Source organism: Simochromis diagramma, unplaced genomic scaffold (genome assembly GCF_900408965.1).
Source record: "Simochromis diagramma unplaced genomic scaffold, fSimDia1.1 OVJJ01000208.1, whole genome shotgun sequence".
NCBI classification, from domain to species: Eukaryota; Metazoa; Chordata; class Actinopteri; order Cichliformes; family Cichlidae; genus Simochromis; species Simochromis diagramma.
The window spans coordinates 3784760-3809165 of NW_024386789.1; the positions used below are offsets into that span (position 1 = coordinate 3784760).

The following is a 24406-nucleotide window of genomic DNA, read 5'->3' on the forward strand; positions in this document are numbered from 1 at the left end:
CCGAGCTATCCACTAACCTGTCCTGGTCTCCTGTTCCGCCTGTGACACCCGAGAATCAATTACAACGCTTCGGCTGGTAATGAGGTCTCCAATTACCTGATCCACAGGCTAACGGACAATATACAGGTCTTTAATCTTTCATGCGCCTTCAACAAGCCCGCTGCACTCATCTGGCAGCATTTCCCCCCAAAGATCTGACGCAACCAACACTGTTACATGCAGCTTACAGAATTAAGCTCAAATCAAAACATCATTTTAATCAGCAAGTGGGGTAATTATACTTTACTAATTAGATAAAATGAAAGGGACCAGGGCCCGGTAATTTTGGAAGCTTGAAATTAGCCAGCAGCTTTGGGTTTCCTAAGCTGACCACTTGATGGATGTCATTTTAATTGCCAAAGCTCCAAAACTGGAGTAGCTACAGTCCTACAGTCCTCCCTATATATATATAAAATAGACTTTATTTATTTTTACCTATTGTTTCAACTTTAACAGAATAAACTTGAGTACATATGCAAGACTAAAGTAAAATAGGTAGCATGTCAGCTAAATTCATTGTGTTTTTTGCGGTATTGTTTCCATTTTTTAGCTGCACTGTGGTGCAGTAGTTAGCACTGTTGCCCCTTTCTGTTTACATTTTGCATGTGCTCTGCAAGTGCTTGGCTTCTTCCAAAACTCATGCAATTAAAGGGGTTAGGTTAATTCTTAATTGCCCATAGGTGTGAATGTGAGTGTGAATAGTTGTCTGTCTCCCTGTGTTGGACCTGTGACAGACTGGTGACCTGTCCAGGGCGTACCTCGCGTCTCACCCTAAAGTAGCTGGGTTAGGCCCCAGCCCGCCTGTGACCCTGAATCGGATAAGCAGAAGAGAACGGATGGATGGATGGATGGATGGATTTTGCACCATTTTGCACCTGATGCTGTATTCTCAGGACTGTCAACCCTAGATTTTTTCCTTGCACTCTCCTCTTTATCAGCTTTGATCACCAAAGTTTCTCTTGCTCATTATCTTTCATGTATCAGGACAACAAAGCTTTAAAGCGATAACTTGTTTTTTGGGGGTTGTTTTTATCATCACATGTTAACAGTCGCCTTCCCTCAGGGTGACGAGGAGGATTTATTTGGTAAAGTTGAAAATAGCCACAGAGTCACAAGCACACAGCTGTATAAATTAATTAAAGATAAGGGAAGAGCGAGTGGGACGAGCTGTCTTCATTTGGGAGCTGCTGTGAATGTCTGCATGAAGCTGCACTCACAGCAAGTGAGAAAACTTAAGTCATGCTCTGCCGAACGGCCATATGTTCTGTGGCCGGAAAAACCTTTAATCCTAAGTGCCTATTTAAATGAGCCGGCTTTGAGATGTGTGAAAAAAGGGGATGAAGGAAACAACGCCATGATGATACAGGATTTAGCTGGACACGGCTGGGTGGGACCGAATCAAATAACAGGAAGTGAAGGAATCAAACTTACAAACTTCCTCTTTAGCTTTCCCTTCCCACGGTTCTGTTTGCCCTCGACCGCAGTCACTGCGCCGAAGTCGGAGCCCATGTCTAGGTGCTCATCGGCTGACATGCTCTTGCGCAGGTAAGCAGCCCGCGCCCGGAAATGGGAGAACGGCGACTGGGAGCGTGGACGGGCCTCGGTGCAGCCGCTAGTCTCATTGTCACCTTCCATGTCATCCTCCAAACGCCAAAGCTCCCCTGGATGAAAACAAAAAGACAAATTGAAAGACAAATTGTCTTTAATTTGTCTTAACTGAAGACAAATAAAGACATCACAGTGGCATTACATGAAGGTAACAATAAGAAAGGAGAAGAAGGGAGAAAAAAGACAGGAGAATAAATGAGAGCAGGACCGACTGGACCGTGCGCAATTACTGGAAACTCACGCTACAAATTCTGAGCTATCATCCCTGATTGCTTCCATAAAACATGTCCAGAAAGTAATTTAGCTTCCTTTATAGGTAAAATACTTTATAACCGCAGCATTATTCTCACCATGCCTCCTGAACAGCGTGATTATGATTTCATATGCTGGACAGAGAGGGCGTTTTTCTCCAAAGCGCTGACATGATGTCTGAGTTCTCACAGTCACACCACAGAGATGGATGAGTGCTGTCAGAAACTGCCTCAGCTCCACTAATCAGAGACGACTTCCATCGCTCTGCATTTGACGGACGTCAGACGTCTTGTCGCATCTTGTCTGACCAACGGCATTAAAAAAAAAAAACACGCAGCCGTATGCTGAGTAAGCAAAATCAGCCGTCTTCATCAAGGTATTAACAACGACAGCAGTGAAACGTGCTCATGATTCAAATATCATCTCAACGGGGCTTAAATTATAGTAGGAAAATGAGCACACAGTGTACTTCCCAGCCCCCAATGAATCACTGTATAAGGTTAAGAAGGTCAAAGTCTCAGACATTTCTCTGCTGTAAATACTTTTATTAAAACATCAGATAATTGAGTGCAGTCAGGACCGCTGGAGTCAAAACCAGAAAAAAAACTGTTATTTATATGTTTACCAGTCTATTTGGCTGTAATGCATTTATATGGCTCTGTTCTGGAGAGCCTCCCCGCTCTTCCAAGTGCACCTCTCCTCACATCCATGTGCATATGTGGAAAGCTGGAAAGGTGCAGAGAGCAGCAACAAGAGCCCATCAGAGAACCAAACAGGTATTAATGACGACAGACATGACAGTGCAGAGAGGCTGCAGTGCAAAAACTCCCTTTTTCAGACAGGAGCATTCCTAAATCTGTTTATGTGATATCGTTACCTCATATTACACCATTTCACTCTTTAGTTGGGTTTCTTTAATGCAAATTTTAGTGATTTTCTTTACTGCAGGATTGTGTCGTATGATTGCATTTGGTTTTTACTGTGGATAATTTCTTGAGAGCCTGTCTGTAAACCAAAAGTTTCCCAGCAGGGACGATAAATAAAGAAATGAGAAATGAGGTGGAAAGCCACTAAAATCTTTTATATAGGCTTTCCTGTCAGGTTCATTAAGTCACAGTCCAGTATATTTATTTTAAAGAAAAATATATTAGTTATATGCATTAAATGGGCTACATTTATATTCACACTTTATTAGGTACACCTTACTAATACCAGGCTGGATCTCCTCTTGTCTTCAGAACTGCTGTCAACAAGATGCTGGAAACATCCTTTTTAATTGGCTCCTTGGGGATAAAGTGTTTTTGAATTTGAATGTCCTCAGACATGATGGCATCACACAGTTGCTGCAGATTTGTTAAATGCACTTCCACAATGGGAATCTCCTGTTCCTCCACATCCCAAAGGTGCTCAACTGGATTGAGATTTGGTGGATGTGGAGGTCATTTGAGTCAGCAGAAGTCCACACCAGGTGGTCTTCCGCTGCTATACACCATCTGCTTCGAGCTTTAATGCATTGTGAATTCAGAGATGCTCTTCTGCATACCTTGGTTGTAAGTAGTGGGAATCTTTTCAGTTTCTATTGCCTTCCTATAAGCTTGACAAAATCTGGTCACTCTCCCCTGACCTCTGGCACCAGTAAGGCATTTTCAAACTGCCTCTCACTGGATATTTTCTCTCTTGTGTGTTGTGTGGGAAACTCCCAGCAAATACTCAAACCAGCACCAGCACTTAACTGTATAGATACAGTGGCTCCAGTGCAGTGGTTTTTACATTTGCATAACAATTGAAAGATCCCCAGTTTAATCCTGGGAGGATCAAAGAAGAGCACACTGCTTGGACACATGTGGAGATACCTGCTGTGGTGACAGCTTGTGAATAAGCGAGGAGCTGAAAAGTCATTTTTCTGTTATTTATTTATTTTTATTTTTTGGTACACACATAGCTCTTTTTCCCCTCACGCCCTGGGGCTCAAACCTCTGGAGGCACCCCACTCTACCTCCCGAGCCACAGCTGCTGTGATTCATTATTCATTATATCCATTATTAAAAGAGTAAAACTGCAGCTCTTTTGGCAGTGAGTGTTTTGTGTGAGCTTATGAATGATCTCCAGAGTGTGAAATATAACCTGTGTATCAGTTCCACAGTCTGAGCCGCAGCCAAAGCCGGGCCAAATAATAAAAGCAACAAAATGACTGAGCCTGATCCCTAATACAGGATGTTGCTTAAATCCACAAACCGAATGCAGCTGGATTATTAAACAACTTGGATTTTTAGAAAAAGTTGTCTGCATACCGAGACATAAACAGAGGTAGAGAGAGAAAGAAAGAGGGAGGCAGCATCATGGTCGATGACAGTGGTCGCTAGGCAACAAGCAGCCACGTGAGACCAAACTCTCTCTCAATTTGATATTTTCAGCAGAGCAGGAGCCGTGGAAGAAAAAAAATAGGCAGAGAGACAGACACCAACACGCCATCAGACCCAGATAATTAGTCTAGATGTAAAAGGACATAAGATGGAAGCACTTGGACTAAATCAACCAATCACTGACAGAGAGCTGAGTTATTAGACGTAGTAAAGGGGAAGATTTATCGGATCAGAGCAGCGAGGGCTCGGGATTCACTCGATGCTACTCGACCAAAGTGGGTTAGTGATGACATTCACATAGTTCAAACTGCAGCCAAAATAGGACAGAGAAATGTAACGAGAGGGAGGAAAAGGGAAGCAGGGATACTGGAAGTCTCTTTCAGAGACAATGGATTCACTTCTGCCATGCTCACTTTATTCACTTTAGTCATGAATTTTAACAAATAAGCTCTCTTATTGTATTAAATGTAGTTTATTACTGAACCTAAACATCTAAGTAACTTTAATACATTTATTTAAAAAAACACTTTCATACCACCATAGATGGAAGTGGCGATATTATTCTTATTTAAAGTTCCAGATTTGTATTCTTGGAGTAGCTTTTACATGATTCACAGATCGAAATAATCCTCACACAGGCCCTCAGTTCACTCTTTCTGAAACAGGACATTTATTCTCTGTCACTCTTCCTATTACGCTACGCTACATAAAAGGCAATGCTACCAGTGTAGGAAAACCTTAACTCTCTATATATTAAGTCTCCTTCATTTTAATAGTTCACTTATAATATAAATAGTAAAAAACATCAGTAGGTTAAAGCAGACCAGACTGCAAGCAGACCAGCAATGAACTGAAGAAACATCTGTGAGTTAAAGCTCAGGGCACAGCCGAGCAGTCTCACACAGGAGCTGGTGTTAACTAAAGTTGTCGCCTCGCTTTAGTCATCCGCAAAGTGTGCAGATCAGCTGCGTCCTCAGTAAACTAGAAAAGAGAGCACTGGCATGAGTTGTTTGTTTTGTTTTTTTTTACAGTATTTTGATGTGAATTATTTTGAACACAATGTGAATTTCTCATTTTTAATAATCACGGTCAAATCCAGTTTATTGTGACAACACCAGTTTCTTGTATGTAGAAGGTTTTTACAGATGGGTGGGTCTGCCGTACTCGCAACTAAGGCTATGACCATAATAATCATATCAGTTCTCAATGACATCACACAGAGCCAAAAGTAGAAAACAGCCGTCCGATTATTTTAGTATATTCACCTATGGTATCAATTAGAAACTCCTACATTGGCTCGTTCTCGAGTTATCCCATTAAGTTGCAATATATTTGACCTCTCAGGGCCACCGTAGAATAGTCTGGCCTCAACGAAGTGGCTCACAGTAGGTGAGAAGCATGGAAATGCTGATGTTATCACTGACAGAACCTTGTTCAGTATTTTCTTCTACACCATAACAAATATCATTCGCACAGCTTTCTATGAAATATCATGATATCATTTTGAGCCGACATCTCAAATAGTAGGTCCACCTTAACATAAATCAACCTCAGAAAGGTTTACTTTCAGGTTGCTTGATCTTATTATTTATAATTTTCTGTACACATGTATCATGTGAGGTCCCATTTGCATTGATTGAAATTTGTACCAGCACTGACTGCAGAGCCGGGAGACAGCGAAAGAAGACAGAAGCCAATCAAGAAAGAGGGGAGGCAAAATAAAGCCCTTGCTGTATCAGCATCTCGTCCCCTCTAAGCCCTCTCACGCACTCTGAAATGCGCCGCTCCACAATGACCTTCACGGTGAAGAGAACGAAAATATCAGATATCTTCTGGATGAGATTTTTTTTCATTACAATGTGAGCAGCTGTTTTAGCTCATTTCAAAGTTTTTACCACCTATGTTGCTGCCTGCGTCTCTGCCAATCCAGTGGGACTGAGTGACTTCAAGAGGAACCTATTTTTTTCTTATTTTTTTAGGTCTTCCTTTCTGATGCTGGCTGCGTCTTTTTTGGAATTACATACTTCTTGCCGTTTCAAGAAGAGCTCCTGTGCAGATTTCTCTTGTATTAAACATCACAAGCGAGAATGATAACGCGGTATTTTCCGCCTTAATCCAACATTTGAAATGTGCCAAAAGTCATCTCTTCTCTCAGAGCTCCATGCTGTCAAGCTGAGTGACATCAGTCAGCAGTGATAGTGAAAGTGTATGTCTATCAATACGTGTGAATGAGGAGACAAGCGTTAGGATGTCTAGCTCGATGTCTAGCCTTGATCTTTAGCTTTGAGCTCTGGTTTGATGGTGCTTGGCTTGTTCAGGGTTGAAGGGAAGATTAGTTTCCAAATCAGGCACTTTGAAAAAGTATCTGAGCTGCTTGAAGAAATTAGAAATGCACTGCCTAAATAGCACAAGCACAGATTTCATAAGAAATGATTTAAATTGGCCACAATGTTTAGTTTTTGTCTTAACAGATAATCAAAGGTTTGCATTAATTCACTCGCATTAAATCGAAATTTCCCCGATTCATTTCTCTCCTGCCTTCAGTTTCAGATGTCTGCTATTGTGGTGTTTCTATAGAAGAGCTCTTTTTGATCTATACAAATCAAAGCCCAACTGTGAGGGGCTTTCTTTCACATAAAATCCCTGCCACCTATAAATGTTTTCATCCTCAAAAAAAGCCCTCATTTGTCTTTAAGATGAAAGCCTTCGCTGTCAGCGGGCTTACACCGTCAGAATTCTCCATGACAGTTTCCCCTCTCCTGGGAGGGAGCGGCGTTTGATTCCTACACAAGAGGAGGAGAGAGGAGAGAAAACAGTGAAAGGATATACACTGTTTTCTCTTGTACATGCAGCTGCTGAGACAGATGGCTGCTGGGCGCTCTCAGCCAAGTGAAGCATAAGACAGGATATCACAGAACCGATGCAGGTGTGGGCATTTGAACAGAAATAAGAAGACTTTAGCTTAAGCTTTTACTGCCCTTTAAACTCTTGTATCGCCGCCACAAGATCATTTTCAAATAACTAACCCTTTGAGTTGCGCTCAGGCCAGAGACTGCCGTTTCATGGTGAAAAATGAAAGACAGAGCAAAGTTCACCAAGAAAAAAAGAGCATTTCTAGGTTAAACCCAAGTGGCAAATTTCATACAGGGCGCCTTTACACTTGCTGAGTATCTGCAAGCTGCTTTGCAACCCACCTCTGCCACACTTCCTCCTTTTCATGCTGTTTCTTACTTTATCCGTGCCCAGTCTGTTTTGAGCAGGGGTCTTGCTGCTGCTGCTTTCCCCGCCTCCATCTTTCCATAGATACACCATAGACAGGTGGAAAGGTCCTACCACAGGGTCAATTTTCCCTCAAATTACTGCAGATTGAAATTATAATCATCTTTTTCAAACAAAAGTGGTCATGGCTTGACCACAGAGTGGTTAATTGCATCACTTTGATTCTAACAAGTCGCTTGATATTGTTTCTCCAAACGCTGTTAGCTGAAAAAAAATAAGCTAGCTGTGTGGTGCTAGCTTCCATTTTGTCTTTACCTGCAGGTGGCAAAGTGCAGGCCTTTGAGTGGCTGGTGGCAACTGGAGGGCTCTTCATGCGCGGAGGACTCCCGCCAATGAGATCAGAGTGGTGGACCCTGGAGACCGTTGGAGACTGGGGGATGCTGGGGAGGGTACGCGACTTAGCCAGTATGGGTCTCTGTAGCTTCCTTTCCAGCGACCTGCATAGACAGCATAAATGGTCAATTGCACGGATCGTTACAATACCGCAGCCAAATCCAACATCAGCACTAACACTGACTCAGGCACATACTGGTAGACAAATACAACTTACTGTTAATGAGCAACGAAAGCATCTTTGCCAATCAATAGCTAAATTGCTTCCACCTCAGTATAATCAACCCGAAGGTCATTTGGAACACTAGAACAGTAGATCGATAGTGGACTGAACACTGTCCAATGGGACGCAAATCAATGGCTACAATCACAAGATCGGCTTAACAAATTGGTGACAAGCACACATCCAGGCTTACTTGTGTCTTTTTTATGTTAATATTTTCTCACAGGAGACTGCGTTCCTTGTGCTCTCACAGCCGTGCTGCGTTAGACTGCAACAGATGACTGATATTACATACAAATCCTCTCTGAAACATTTGTGTCTCATTTATAATAGAGACTAAGAATCTGGAAACAACAAACTCAGTACTGACTCAGTGCATTGAGTCCAACGCCACTTCCGATCAGATTGATGTGCTGAGATTTAATGAAACGTGGCCGGCATAACAGACATCAGCCTGGTGGAGCTGGAAGACATCTGACCTCCAGACTTTAGCGTGACAAGCCTGGGTACTAAACACATGATCCCCAGCTGAAAATGAGTTGAAGACATGCAAGCTGAATTCTCAGAGGCTGATTTTTCCTGAAAGCTTCAGGGGAAAGTTTTTATCTGTGATTAAATGTGTGTTTTGTTTTAATATATACACAAATGTATATATATATATATATATATTATCTCATATCATATAATATGAGATAACCGTTTCATTTTGAGCATTTTGAAGATGAAACAAGACCACCACTTGCAGATTTGGACAACAAAACAAGCTGTTAAATTTCATAAGCCGGCATAATGGTGTGTCATTACACCAGCATATGCCTTAGAGAGCAAGTGTGCCTGCATGCAAATTTCAAACCTCTCTGTCTTTTTGGGTGTTTTTCATTTTTCCTCTCTCATTTGCCGTCTAGTCCTGTTTGTTTCATTGTGATTTGTCAGCCCTGCAACCCAGATTACGTTCCAAAAACTAACAACAGTTCCACATTTTATTATGTGGAACTGTTGTTGACAATTAGAATTGCAGTTTTGCAATTATTTATAAGGTCTGAGGCAGAAATTAACTTTACTAATTTGCTGGGAAATAAACACGAGAGTTAAATGTTGCAGTACTGTGCAAAAGTCTCGAGTGACTCCTCATCCTTTTGTATTTTGCTCCCAAAGAGCCAGACTTTTATTGTCATTGTTTAAGTGTTCTTGAGCCATAGTTCTCCAGGCCTTGTACCTGACCATTTTCAGAGGAATCTATTTTTTGTTTGTTAATACTTGCCTATGAATAATTCAAACATTAATAAGACACCTAACTCAAGGGCTGAGCCAATATTGTGTCTACACATAACAGACACCTTGGCAAAAAAAACAAAAAAACATTTAAAAATATATCTTCAGGCACTTTGTTACTAGCAGCCTGTGCAAAAACACATTATTTATTCCCATTCTTTAGTTGAATCTATGAAAAGATATGAAAAGAAAAGTCACAGTTTGGCAGGTATTAAATATTTTTGCACCAACAAGGACATCAAATTGCCATATTTCAGTATGTTGCACACTGTGTCCTCAAAACAACTGAAGAAACTGAAACCATGCAATACCATCTGAAAAGCATCTGATTCACAACAACTTTTTTCAGCATGGCAGCAATCCAAAACACACTGACAATACAATAAAAGCATATCTGCTTAGAAAAACACAATGCAACACAATCAGTCACGGATTGGCCTCCCCAGACCCCAAACTCATCATTATTGTAGAAGAGCTTGCAATGTCCTTCCTGAAGACTACTTAAAGAGATTGTCACGGGTCTGGGTCCGTTGGACCCAGTATGTGGAGTTTCATGTTTTTGTTATTCCATGTTTGAGGTTATTATGTTTTGGTTTTAGTTTGCATCAGGGATTGTTTTCTTGTTCTCTTGTTGTGTTTATGATGATGATGATGATGATTATGATGTTTATTATTTGAGTTTCATGTTTAAGGAATTGTTCTCGGTTGTATCTCACGTTTAGTTTAGTTCAGGTTCCATGTGTCATTCTGTCTGTCTCTCAGTGTCAGGTCTGCGTCTTGGTGTGGTGTTCTCATTTCCTGTTTTATTGTGAAGGTCTGGGTCTCATGTGAGTGTGTTCAGTTTTACCTCTGTCTCGTCTTGTTGATCATTCCCAGCTGTGTCCACCACCTGTGTGTAATTCCCCTGTGTTTCTCTGGGTGTATTTAAGTCATGTCCTCCGTCATTGTAGTTGCTGGTCCGTCTGTGTATTCCACCCTGCCTCATCTGCGTTGCTACCATGTCTCACCCGTGTGTTCTCCCTGCTGTCCGCCGTTAGTCTCTTCTGGTCGTTCTCGTTAGGGTTTGTGCTCTGTAGTTTAGTTGATCCCAGTATAGTTTAGTTCTAGCTCCATTTGCCGTTTGTATTTCCTTTCATGTTCAATAAACCACCTTTACACCTTCACGACTGCCTGCATTTGGATCCTCCTTCATTTCCTCCACACGGCTCACCTCACTCGCCGTGACAGAGATGACAAGAAAGCTTTCCTAATAGGGTTCAGTGTTTAGAAATGAAGGTGGTCATACCAAATATCGACTCTCAAGCTCAACAGAATTGTACAAACTCTGTGTTTGGCTTATATATACTCTGTATGTTTGCACTTTTTAGTGAATCGCTGCACCTATTTCTCATCTCCACAGTAAAATCTAAAGAAATGAAGAGTGACTTTTGCAGATGACTGCAGATCATTTACTAAGCATGAATGATGACTATCTTGAGTTCTTGGCAGGCAACCTTACGGTGATTACAGGACTGCCCCTATGAGCTAATGTAAACATCTTGTTTGTAAGTGTTCCCATTCAAAAGGTTCAAAAACATGTACTCTACAGATAAATCTACCTGTTACCACCAGAGCAGGTAGAGTAAGGTAAGAGCTCTTAAAGGGCTGGAAAAAGCAGAGGCTTGTGCAGCATGTACGCATTAATCACAGTCTAGATTCATTCAGCAGACATCAACCAAGGCCTCAATAAACTAAATAGGTTGAGTGAACCATACAATAAAAACGAGAATTAAATTCTGTATTCTGTATAACAAAATTCTATAACCTCTTCAAATGTTTCAGAGAAGCTCACAGCCACTGATTCAAATCATATACCATCTTATTCCATTAAATTTATGTTGTCTCCACTGTGCTGCTGTTTATGTCGTGCTGTTTTTCTGCTTTGTGGGACATTTATTTTTATGTATCATAATGTGTTTCTAACTGTTATGCTCAGCAGAACAGGAGCCTGCTGTAAACCACTTTAAATTGAGTCAGGCCAGTTAAACATGACTTATTTAATGTAATAAATGGAATGATTGAAGGGATAAAAACGCCTGGGCGGACTAAGTGACAAACAGAAGCATCGTGTGTACCATTTTGTGTACATTACCGAAGGATGGGCATTAACTTGTTCATCACAGAATGATTTGCCATCGGCAATCATTCACTGTGGGCTGGCTGAAGCAAATGAATCACTGTATACTCCCATCACTGTATAGTAAAGTTGCCCGTTTAATCCAATTAAACATTTCCTGTGCCGATTTGACACACAAGCAGCTGTAACTGGTAACTGTCTGCCAGGCTTCACTTCCACTAATTCGACTCTACCTCTCGACAGTGTTTGAGGGGCTGGTGCATCTTGGAGCGTTGTTATGCAATTATCAGGCAAATAACATGGTCTGCTGTGAGGTTACTTGTACTAAGAGATTGTCCAAGAAGTCGATGTGCTCTAGTTTCAAGGAGTATTTTATTTGCATGCAATTAACAGGTATCTGTGTTCCTGACAAGCACACATACAGTCTATTGATGCAACTTGCTAACCAAGCAGATAGCTTAGAGTTAATCTCATGTCTTATCCAGTTATGTTGATTTCTTGCTCCAAAAATAACAAGATATCAGCAGCTAAAAAGCTTAAAATTATGCTTTTCCAGCAGGACCTCATAAATCAACTGGCCTCATCACTATGGCTACATCCATCTTTCTGGTAAATGTATCCTTTTAAAGAAAACTTTTTGAGCTGTTACATTTAATTTGACCTCAAATGCAATGCAAAAATCCCGGGTGTCAAAAAATGTCTCCTATGTGGTCCAAAACAGGGTGAAAGGCTGGTAACCGTGGCGATACAAATTCAGAAAATGAACAAATTTCATCAAATATCATCAGTCTGATGTAAGCCAGACATTAAAGCCTTTCTTCTACACACAGGATCATATCTAATCCATTAAAGAGCTTGCCTTTACGAAAGAAGATTATTAGTCATTAATTAATTCATGAGGAAATCCAATGCTGCAGCTTTATTAAGAAGTGCATGCACTCAGCGGTGAATAGGAGTCTTTTTGGTACCAGCATGTTTTTACAAGCCACTTCAGTAAAACTCAAGTGTGCCGTGTTTGAGGGGGGATACTTATGTTCTCTTTTAATTCCCTTCGATCGCTGGCTCAGGATATGCGGCGTAAGCTCGGGGTTTACTCGGCGCTAGGGAGCTATCAGGTAAACCAACAGCGGGTGCAAAGTCAGCACATCTGCAGGTTTGAGAGGCAAAGCGCTGCCGGCAAGGAAACCGAGAGCTAAAAGAAAACACGGGTGGTGAATTTGTGAATGTTTGACACTGACAAACCGCGTGGTGTGTAATACTTTAACGCTGACTATATACATGTGTGCAGGACTTACACAAATAGAAACTTTGATAGTAATGCAAACTGAAAGCTCTCTTACTCCTCGGCAATCCATACTGACTTGCATGAAAAAGCATCTGCCCAAGGTGCGCGCACACACACACACACACACACACACACACACACACACACACACACACACACACACACACACACACACACACACACACACACATCTCTTCTCAGTGAGCATAAGATGAAATAACTCAGAGTCCACGGGTAAACAAACGCACACACATACAACTGCACTGACACACGTGCGCAAACACAGTTGTTGGCCTCCCACCAGCACATCATGATGATAACACACTGTGCTGAACAGCCGGCCCAGGCCACTCTGACAATTTGGGCTTCACTCATCCAACAAACCTGTTGCTTAGCGACTCTGACTACAAACGGGGGAGACGAGAGATCGCCGGAGAGGCTTATTCTTGCTTCCCAGCAGCAATTTATACTTTCATAAAAACAGCGTCTCGCCCAGGGTTGCGAGCATCGAGTGCACCACGTTTTGTGGGGTGTTTCTTTTTTCTTTTTTTTGTCACCGAATTTATTATCGCTTATATTTTAGTCGAGCTTTCTTTGGCAGTGTACATTTGTGCGAGCGCTCTGAGTGAAATAAAATGACACTACAACAAATGGGTGGACATTTTTTTTCTTAGAAATAACAGAAGAATGCATGAAGAAGAACATTAATTAAAGATGTGGAGGGGCTCACGAGGAAAAAAGGTCACCATGCAGAGAGATCTTGACCAGGAGTCAAACTTCTGACCTTATGATTGAAAAGCAATGTTTTTATGTGGTGTGGGTGGTTTGTGGGCTACGATGTTACTCCTGGATTGGCATCATCAAGCCTTAACAATTAAACTGATTTTGCAACAGTGTTTGAGAAAGACAGGGACTTGTGGTGAATTTGTGGTTCTGTGGATGTGTCCTTCAGTGTTGGAATTGGTATTGGTCTACAGAGAGCTTAGCATGCGTGCAACCTACACACATGTGCGTTGAACTTTGGTTGAAAAGTGGTCCGGAACAGGAAAGTGGGAGAAGCACAGACGGGGGCTACAGAGGACAGTTTTCATTGTTGTTAGCATTCGGCTTCACTTCAGCTTTCTGTGTGTTAAAAGTGTGTGCAGCGCAACAGCACAAGAAGTTGAAGGACATTGCACCCTTAGCTTCAATGTCCTTCTGAATCGATCATAAGTTAAGCCTGCCCTAAAGTACACCTTGCATTTTGAATCTAATGAAGCAGTAATATACAAAATGAGCATCACGTTTTATTCCACAGGATAAGAAACTAACACATGAGACCACACGCTTATGGATAAAGTGTTTCATGAGGTCATAAATCAGGTGATAAGTTGGATCCTTTTCTCACAGATTTATATACAAACAGACTTCATTATGCAACAAGAGGAGCCGCCACCTGCTGGCGATTAGAGCAAGTGCAGGTTCAAGGCACTTCAGCGTCGAGACGTGTAAGCTCTGTCTACTTTTTATAGCCATCCTCTGGTAAAAACAGAATCACGTGTTTGAGTGTTGTTGTGTTTTAAGCACTCACCCGGTTTGTTTTCCTTGTTTTTTTTTGTGGGGTGGAAGGAGCACTTCTCTATATCTTTGAACGCTTGACTTAACATGAAAAGACTGCAAAAAAAAGCCTCTGTTCTCTGTCTCAGTGCAGACTAAAATTAGATTTGTTTCTACAAGAACACATTCTGGTACAACAGAAGCACAGCAATTTGTATTAGTGACCTATATTAATTCCAAAAGTAGCACGTGCAGCGCCTTCAGTCCTTTTTGGTAATCTGATGTGAAACTGTTGAAGTATTTTTCCATTGAATGCTATGTAAGGGTTCTTCCAGCCTCAGAATGGGTCTCTGGGAGTAAATACACACAGCAGTAAGTCTGATCACCACATGCGCAAAGGCATTTAACAGAAAACGGTGTTTGATTAAAACGAATGTACACTATGCTTAAGTAGATGAAGCGCTAGCTAATAAAAGACATTGGAGGATGGGTTATGAAGACTTTTGAAGAAACATCCTATGTTGGGGATAGAGATGGGGGTTGGCTGTGCTGGTGAATGTAGCTGCGTAGAAAGAACTATCTATGGTGCTGAACTGACTTAAAGCACACTCGCAGAGCACAGCAAGTGCACATCCTCATACTTGTTTACACACGTGCCCACGTTTTCATGCTCCGAACTTCAGTTCCAAACTTTTGCCCTTCTTGTCTTCACATGCTTTCATGAATTTGTCTTCTTAACAATTTTATAGATTTTCGAAAGATTGTAATCCATAGAAATCGCAGACCTGTGATGTAAGTGTAGTATTTATTTTATTGTTGAGTTTAAATGTAACTTATTGAGAAGAAATTGGTCAAAAAGAAATAAGAGCAGATTAAGTGACAAGCGGGAGAAAAGGCTATTCTACATTACGTAAAGATGGACATTAACTTGTTCATTACAGACTGACTCACCATTACCCATCATTCACTGTGGACTGACCTTCTTGTCACTATACATTATGCTAATGGTTGTACCTGAGAGGGGCCATGCAGCAGTAAAAGACGACTGAAAATACAGCATGTCTCATGTAGTAAGGAAATTTTGCAGTTACTTGTTTAATCTAAAGCCTTTAGCACTTTGAAATCATGCTTTTCTTACAAGGGATGTAATCAGAACCAGTACTTCTGATATCTTTAAATACCAAAATTCATTGTTTTTTGTGATTGTGCTGTTTTGTAGTTTTTCCTGTACATACTGAGCCTGCAGATCTTCCCGGACTGACAGCGGCAGTATTGTAGTCTTGTCTAGTCAAGTCTCCATTGGCTAACATATTTAGAATGGCCAACGTTGCATAAATTCTTAAAGCTGTGTTGACACTGGAAATTATGGGGCAACCAGCAACCACAGAAAGCGAATGACTTTCAATGACATGAAGCATCTACGGACAACGGGAAATGGGCGGGTTGGGGTGGGTACAGTTTCCTCTGCGGTGGGGTAGGGTGGGCTGCCCCGGGTCCTGTGGGGCTTGGCAGTGCTACCGTAGGCCCCGGTCTGGATGGACCTGGGCTCCCTTGCCTTGGTGGGTTCCAGAGGACGGGGGTGCCTACTGGGGTCAGCGGGGGAGCTGGCCCTAGGGAGGGGCATCCTCCCCTCCCTCCTTTTCCTCCCCATCCCCGGCTACCTCCCTCTTCCCGCTCCACCACACTCACCCACACAGGTAGGGCCTTGGGGTGCGGGTGTGTCACGAGGGTGCAGGGGAGACATTCCCCCCCCCCCTGCCCCCTTCTGGCCACCTGTGCCTCAATTTTATCTCACAACTTAGACATCCACATTACTTACACTCTCATAACACACACACATATATAGGGCCTTGAGGGTGGGCACGTTAACGGCGTCCAGTGGACGGTCTGTGTACTCAAACCTACCTCTGGCGCTGGTGCCCACCTCTCAATTTTAAATCCATGTAGACATTGAGGGTTCTCGGGAGGGGCCGTGCTAACACCTGCTGCTCTCTGGCAGCAGCACCATGCTCTCCCTTGTTTTAAATGCACTTTAGAACAACACGCAGCAACACTACACATGAGCGGGAGGAGAGAGGTATGGGGTCTTCACACACCCCCGTTCTCTGCTAGCCATCGGGGCGGGGGGGCTGGAAGGAGATGTTGGCTGTCTGATTGGCCTCCCTGCTGCTGCGGAGCCTGGGACGGTCTGCTTGCCTCCACCCCGGGGGGAAGGGTAACATCTCTTGGGTCTGGGTTCTGTTTCCCCCTCTGGGGGCGAGGGTACCTGGACCCGGGGTATAGAGTATGTTTGGGGAGTGTGATTGTGTGTACATGTCCATTTATGTCAATCCTTACGTTGGGTGAGTGCTGAGTATTTGTATATGTGTGCATGAGGGTGGGAATGCATGTTTGTGTCTGTGTGTGCCTGTTTGTCTGTGTCTATATGTCAGGTTGGGTCTTAGACTCCACCTCTCTGGGAACTCCCAGGCCCTTCAAGGCCTATCTCCCCCCACCACACTCCCTGCCGGTGACTGATGCCCTCAGGGGTCGGTGCATTGGTGGTTCTTGGTGTCCGGGGCTGGGCACTCAGGTATGTACCGGCTCACTCCCGGTGGCTACCTGGCGGGGCCTGGCGCCTGTTGCTCGGTCAGGCCTCCTCCGGGGTGCGGGGGGCCCTCGGGCCTCCGGCCTCTGGGCCTGCAGCTCGGTTCACTTTGGCACAGCTGGCTGCCGGCAGAGCCGGCGGGCACGCCGGTGCAGCCCCCTCTAGCTTCTGCTAGAGGGGGCCCTTCCTCAGCCCTTCCCATGAGGGTGGCACGGATGCCCCTCCGGTGGTCCTCCTTGGGCTCTCGCACTCTGAGGCCTCTGGATGTCTGGAGCCTGGATCTCCTCCATGCCTGCTTCATGCCCTGGGGGACGGGGCTATGGCTCGCTACATCCTCTTGCAGACCATTACACGTGGAAACCATTTGAATACAAGCGCGCTGATCCACACAGGTGTGCACACGGGTGTTCACTGCTCGTAGACTTAAATTACACCTTTCTTGGCTGCTACTTCAAAGCACATTGTGCGCTGTCTGTCCTGTGTGTTGCACAACAACATTGAATTTTTAGTATTTACTGCTGTTTACACTTAGCTAGATTAATGCGATGGTGTTGTGTTTAGTATGTTGCTTTGGTTTTTTTTTTTTTTTTTTTTTTTTTTTGCTTGTTTTCTATTCTTCTTCTCTCAACAGGCGATCCAGGAGATTTTTTTTTCTCCCCCCCTTTCTCACTGTCCCTCTCCCCTTCTGTTTTTCTTTTCCTTCCTCTTTCTCTCTCCCTTTCCTATCCCTCACTCATGTCTGTCCCGTCTGTAACATCTGAAAATAAAATATAATAAATAATAAAAACAAAGGTCGATCAAATGGACCAATACGGCAATGCCACGATGATCCATTTGGCAAAGTCAATCCATTGGGTATCCTTGTTGGTCTTCAGACAACAATTCTGATGGCTAAAGAACCAAATGGGACAGGCAAAAAAAAAAAAAAAAAAGGAAATGGGCGGGACCTGAGATAATGTTTTTTCAACTTCCAATTCCGTGTTAACTCACATAGCATAAAGCATTTCCAAGGTACCGCTGTCTGAACACATTCAGCTCCACCTAGACGTTATGACGTGCGCTTCACGTTACCGTAACTCCTCAACCATTTTGAACAAGAGAGCAAATTCAAACGGTTCCTGAAAGATGAGATTACTTCATAACTTTACAGCCAATATTTAAAAAATAAGTCCAGGTGCCCTATATGATACTTTGGTGTTAAAGGGTTAGGGAGTTTATAGGTCACTCTTTTTTTTTTTTGCTACTGTTATACTAAATTAGGTATTGAGAATCACGTAACTCTACTGGCACTGGTAACAGCCACTGAATATCTGCATCTGTGACATGATGATTTCTAATAGTAATATGGGCGACTTACGAGGGCTATGCAACCCGCGCTCATTGTTTTAAACTAGTAAGTAGGCTGGTTTGTTGCTGGACTAACGGACAGTCTCCATTCAGCGACTGCCTGCTAGAGAGCCACTCTTGCTGTGCCTCAGGTTTCCATCACTCTCACTCTTCACCCTCTTCACCTCCCGGGTACATCTTTTGCAGCGGCCCTAGTGAAAACCTAAGGACACCTACTGCAAAAAGCAAAAGTGCTATCCTCTCCATGCTCTGATGTCACAATCAAGCCTTCATTATACCCGGACATTTTGTACCCAGTACGTTCTGCAATTAGCATTTACTTCAAGTGTCTATCGCCTGTTTGAAAAGGTACATATTTCACTGAAGCACAAAGCTTTGAGACCATTCTAGACAGGCAAGTACAGCATGAGCTCTTTGTTAGACAACTGTAATGCTGGAGATTACTGAGGCCAGATTTTCATTCATTCACTGAAAACAGAACATTGTTTGATAGCTGTCCCTGCTGAAGTCACCCTCTTTCTCTGCAACCATTAATAAATAATACATCAATCTCTATTTTTGGCCATTTTATTGCCCTTTTTTTTCCCTCTTCCCTGCTCCTATTCATTTAAAGGCAAAAGAGACAGCTCCAACTTCAACAAAAAAAGTCTTGCAGCAACTCTGATAGCCTCAAACCCCTCTGGCTCCTCCTTTATGCACGACAGTGTACCGAGAGAACAAGCATGAGAGTGGGGCAATACAGAGGGAAAGAGAATGATAAAAGAGGCCGAGCGAGAAAGACTGAAAGTAAGACTGGAAGAGATTGAGGGGCGTAGGAAGCGGGTGGCTTGTGAGAAAGAGACAGTGAGTGGGAGAGACAGAGACAAAGAGACTGTGGGGATGAGAGATACTGGATTTGTAATGGCAGGGAATGTGAGTCTTTTTTTTTTTTTAAATACACCAGATGTCCACCCACGTTAACACTTCTCCTGTGAGAACGATACGAGATTTGATGGATATATTTTCAAAGTCTAGAGTAGTGGCACTGGTGGGAGTTTTTCACACTGGGGCTCTGATTTTCATTTTTATGCTGGTTGTATAATTTAACACTGACTCAGACGTAATTTTGGGTTCTTGTTAAGAGCAAGGCAAGGTTGATCATTAGAAGGACAGTCGTGCCGGTAAGCAAAAATAGAAACACAGAGCTCTAAACTTAGCGTCGAAGTTTTCTCGTTTTCTTTCGGGGCATTTAGTTTAACGATAATCAGAGTGAATAACGTTGCCTTTCAGAATTCAGGACGCTAATTGCAGCGCTGCAGTACACAGCAAGAAGTTGTTAGATCTTAGTAGAGCCACACAAATTGAGTTTGCAGGAGGGTGTGGACAGCTTCTGTTTGACACAAACAAAATTAGCACTGTTGCGGAGGAAGCAATATTTCTAAATCCATCTTCATTATGAATTACAAGACCAATCCGAGAACTAGAATTGAAGAAGTAGAGTTTGACTGAATGTGAATTGTGGTCACATTCTTCTCTTTCTCCCTAAGCTGTTCTGTAAAACACCACGATGTTATCATTTGGGTACAACATGTAATAACGTAATCAATTTATCCTATTACAAATTTGTAAAATGTTTTCCTAATTAGTGGATGAATTCTTAAGTGAGAACAAAAACTTGTTTTGCTGTCAAGGTAACCTCGATCACCGAACGCCAAATTACAGCCGGTTCATCTCTGAGTCAGAGCGGATGTTTGTGCCAGATGTAATGACATTTCTTCCAGGTGGTTCCGAGATATTGCATTGGCAACAAACGGGGCAGTAGTGGGGGTCAGAACACGATGTCACGGTGACCGTTGCCTTCGACGACGGGAAATTGAATCGATTCATTCTCGACTGCTGAAATTTGAGCAGCCGTTAAGAGATATTGCATTCGGGTGAAAGGTTTGACCGGCTGGACGGTTAACCAGAAAAGCTAATAACAGTCCTGTTTTTGAGATGACTGTAATTTAGAGGATGAAAAGTAATTTAAATCTAGATTACCAGGGTGATGCCAGAGTAGACCATAGACTTGTGACATTGATGTTAGTTCTTCAAACTAAAAACTAAAAACCTGAGTTATTGGCACCTGTAAATTTGTCTTTGGAGATCAATAACAGCAACAGTTGTGGTTGTAAATACGTGCGTGTGTGGTAAAAATAAGGTGAAGTGGGTAGACTTGGCCAAGAAGTACTCTTTGCGTCTCCTTCTCTATATGGAGCCTATTGACTTCCTCTCTATTTTTGTTCTGTGCAAACGCTCCATATTCAACTGCACGACAGTGGAAAGAATCTATAGTAGCTACCACCATGCCTGACAGCAGCTATCCGCCGCACCTCCACACTTATGTAACTCAAAGCTTACATGCATACAAGCACATGTTTACATGCACATACAGGTACACAGTCGCTTTAAAGCCTCACAGTCCTGCAAAACATACAAATTTGCATGTGGGCTGGCTCATTCATTTCATTTTCGTTTAGATGTTTTTCAGAATGTTACATACATATATTACACTCCCTTCAGTATATATTTGACTGATATTACTTAACCATTAAACCCTGACACACATGTAGAGGTGCAGGTGTGTGACCAAGTGGCGCACACCCTCGAACCTCTCATGTGCACATGCTCATTCTGTTGCACTGAAAGTCACAAGATACAGCCAAGTGGCAATGTTTACAGCCTGGAGACAACAGTATATACCAACCAGGCATAGTGAGACACACACGTAGACACACACGACTTACCTGGCCTCAGCCACAGTGCAGCAGTAACTGCCACTGCGCCGCGAGCTTCTTCCCACCCGCAGCTCCTCTCGAGACTTACGGCGATTAAAGTAGTCTGTGAGTTTCCCAAAACTCGCCATCTTTTTCGCTTGTCGCTCAACTCCACCTCCCCGTCTCTCCTTTTTTTTTCTCTTATTTTTTTTAATGTTGATCCGTAAAATAAGGAAAGATTCTCTTCTACAAAGCTCCACTGTGCACGACCTCTTGACTTACAGTCTGCCTTGCTCTACTTCTACCTGGATTCAGTTGTGCAGTTTGGCATCAGCTGCAGGTCCGACTTCCCCCGTGCTCCTTCATCCCTTTTTGCCAGAACACTTGTGCGGAAGAACGAGGGCTCTGCCTTTCCCTGCCTCTCGCTCCCCTTTCGATCCGTCTGCTGCCGCACACGGTGCTTGTACGCTGATTCTCTTAAAATAGTAACGTTTGTAACTGCCTACCAATCGACACAGCAGGAGCAGTGTCTCCCCCAGTGGACAGCAGACAAGAAGGAGGAGTGGGAGAGAGAGAGAGAGGAAGAGAGAAATGACAGAGAAAGGGAGGGTTCCTCAGTGTCTGTCTTCTTGTGTGCTGAAGGAAGCAGGGCTGGTGGGAGAACATGAGCTGCTATGATGCTTGTACCTAAGCCCACCCCCCTCTTTCTCACTCCAAGTCTCTCTGTTTTTTAGTGCATATTGGCTGTGATGCCCAATGGTGCGCTCTCTCTCTCTCTCTCTGTCTCTCTCGCTCCCTCTCGCACACACACTCTCTCTCTCTCTCTCTCTGATGCATGCATTCTTTCACACACAACCCTTCGACTCTCGGTGAGCAGAATCACGGCGTTCAAGCAAAGCTGGTGAGCAGGTGCCAGCGGTTGAGCATTTGGGTTCATCACTCTGTCTCTAGCTTCGATCTCACTCTTCTTTTCCACCCCTGTTTCTCTCCCTTTGTCGCGGACACACACACACACACACACACTCGGATTCAACCTAAAGTGCACCTGCTCCACCATGATAACTTTCTCCAATTGTTTGTCTTTCAATTATTTGCAGCTGAGTGTCTTCAACCCTGATTTTTTTTTCTTACCAGTAATGAAATGGAAGCAGATTTAGCTAGGACCACCAGCTGGTGGACACATATATTGAGAAAATTAAAGACAATAGCAGGATGACAGGGACAACAAGGCAAGTGCAGCAAGAAAAAATAAAAAATATGAGGATGGATGAAAAAGAGGTATGGAGTGAGGGCTATTTGTGAAGTGCCTTTTAGTGATTCACTGTGTATATATGTGTGTCTCCCTCCCACACATCCTGACAGCTACCTACTCTGTCTATTCACTGTCTCACCCTGACTACATTTTTCATTTTTATCTCCAAACATGTGATTGTGACCTCATTGTTTTTACCTCAACCATAAAACTCGCTCATTTGCATCTTTTCCTGATCCAGCGGGCTCTAAAGTATGCCCATGACATTTACAGGTAATGGACGGCATGGGCACAAATAACCAACACTGCAATAATCAGCTGCTTCTCCACTGAGCCTCTCATCCTGCAGTTTGGACGCCAGGTCATTAGTAACAGTAGTTTCTGTTCTACTCTCCCCCTTTGACGAGCTCCTAAGAACCTTTTACTACAGGTTCCAACAGAGATATCTTTCACCCATATGTCCTCTTAGAGAGTTAAAACAGCAACTTCTCAGGGAAAAATGATACCAGAGGCGGTCTTAAAGTAAGGGGATTGTCCATTGCTAAACTGAACAGCTAAACAGTTTTTACATTGGAAACACTGTAAATATTAATGTTATGCATGGTTAGAGGCATATTTCAGTTTCTTCAGCAACTACAATTGGTTGTTTTTTCCTGACTGGAATTAGCATCCTATTTAGTATTGCATTGTTGATGCACCTTGCTAGACAATCTAGTTAGCTAGTGCAAGCACTAGCCCACAAAACTGCTGAGAGAAAACCACGAGTCTAATCGTTGCACAAAGTTGCATTAATAAAATCGGAATAATTGCACCACAGGATTTTGTATTAGTCCAAGTAAAAGAATTTGTCTTCAAAGGCATGTCTGTGTTTTTGGTACATATTACGTCATGGGGATCTAAGGGTTCTGGAGTAAATCTCCAAGAAATGAATGAAAGTCAGTGTAATGCCCTCTGAAGTCATGTGTGTGTGTATATGTGTGCATGTGCATGATGTTTGTTGCACTGTGATTCCACACTGAAGTTAATGTTGTGTGAAAGGTGTGGGCTGTGTGCTTGCAGGTTCCTCTGCTGAAGAGTTCGGCTTATTGATCGGTCTCTCCTGTCTCCGTCTCTCTGAAAAATTCTCTTCATTCCATGCTTCTCTGTTATGATTTGCACTACCCCTCCTGCAACAACCCATTGATCTGAGAAACAGCGTGGTCTGGCTATATTGCCCAGCAGGCATGCTAATATTTGAGTTCAAGTGTCAGAGAGACACAGAGAACACTGACAAAAAAGACGCCGATGAGCTTTAAAGGATGTAAATTTCACCTCTTTGCTGATGACAAAATGTTATTCTGTAATAAAATCCCTGTGATGGGAGCATACGCATTTTGAAAGTCAATTCGGGAGTTTTATGTAACAACAACAAAAATGTTATTTGTTAGTGTTTCCAGAGATTTGAACCCATAATTGGAAGAGACACAATGACATTTCTGCAGAACTAACAGAAGAATATATTTCTTCGCTCTTTTATTTTCTTCCACTTGCCCGGATTCCATTTGCACTGACAGCAGGCCAAGCAGGATATTCCAAGTATCCTTTTTCCCAGCAATGCTTTCCAGGGTGATCCCAAGCCACTCCCAGGCCAGACAAGACATTTAATCTCTCCAGCAAGTTCTGGATCTACCCCCGGGTCTCCTCCCAGTTGGGTGTGTCTGAAATACACTCCATATAGAGGTTCAAGCACCCTTCACAGCAGAACCCACAGAGAGTAGCTACCCACGCCAACCACAACACATATTTGTTTTCAGCGTTTTTCACACCTATTTGTACCACAAAGCTGCATTACTGTAATAAAATCCTACTCTCCTCCACACCTACACAGTAGAAACGGCAGATGCGCCACCGTCCCGTTTTGTGGACGAGGAATGATTTTGTCACCACGCCAAGTGTAGTGCCTTTTTTTTGTCACAGTGCCACGTTATAGTTACTGAGATGATGCAATGGCGATGACAATCGTTATCGACAAGTTTTACACATTTATCACACGCAACAGTCCCTGCCATTAGAAAGGCGGCTCCGGGGTTATTTAGGTGGAGTGTTTTTTTTCCAGTGTTACATTCAATAACATACAAAAAATCCTCCCAATGGGTTTAAAAACATAAACAACTGTGGGATACTGTTTGTCTGTGATTTG

The 24406-nt window shown here is 43.0% G+C and overlaps 1 protein-coding gene across 3 annotated transcripts in view; it reads right to left on the reverse strand.

Annotated features, from left to right (window-relative positions):
* LOC120728525 (ankyrin repeat and fibronectin type-III domain-containing protein 1) overlaps positions 1 to 24406 on the reverse strand; it is a 158749-nt gene that overhangs the window by 115168 nt on the left and 19175 nt on the right. Inside the window, exons 1-3 of one of the 3 annotated variants that reach the window (XM_040023504.1) lie at positions 21006 to 23952; positions 7797 to 7978; positions 1471 to 1700 (exon numbers count right to left, since the gene is read on the reverse strand). In XM_040023504.1, coding sequence (XP_039879438.1) covers positions 1471 to 1700; positions 7797 to 7978; positions 21006 to 21124 — 531 coding nt within the window. In that variant the 5' untranslated portion in view covers positions 21125 to 23952. Of the gene's footprint in view, positions 1 to 1470; positions 1701 to 1997; positions 7773 to 7796; positions 7979 to 21005; positions 23953 to 24406 lie in introns of those variants that run through there. The other 2 variants (XM_040023505.1, XM_040023506.1) reach the window with 2 other exon arrangements.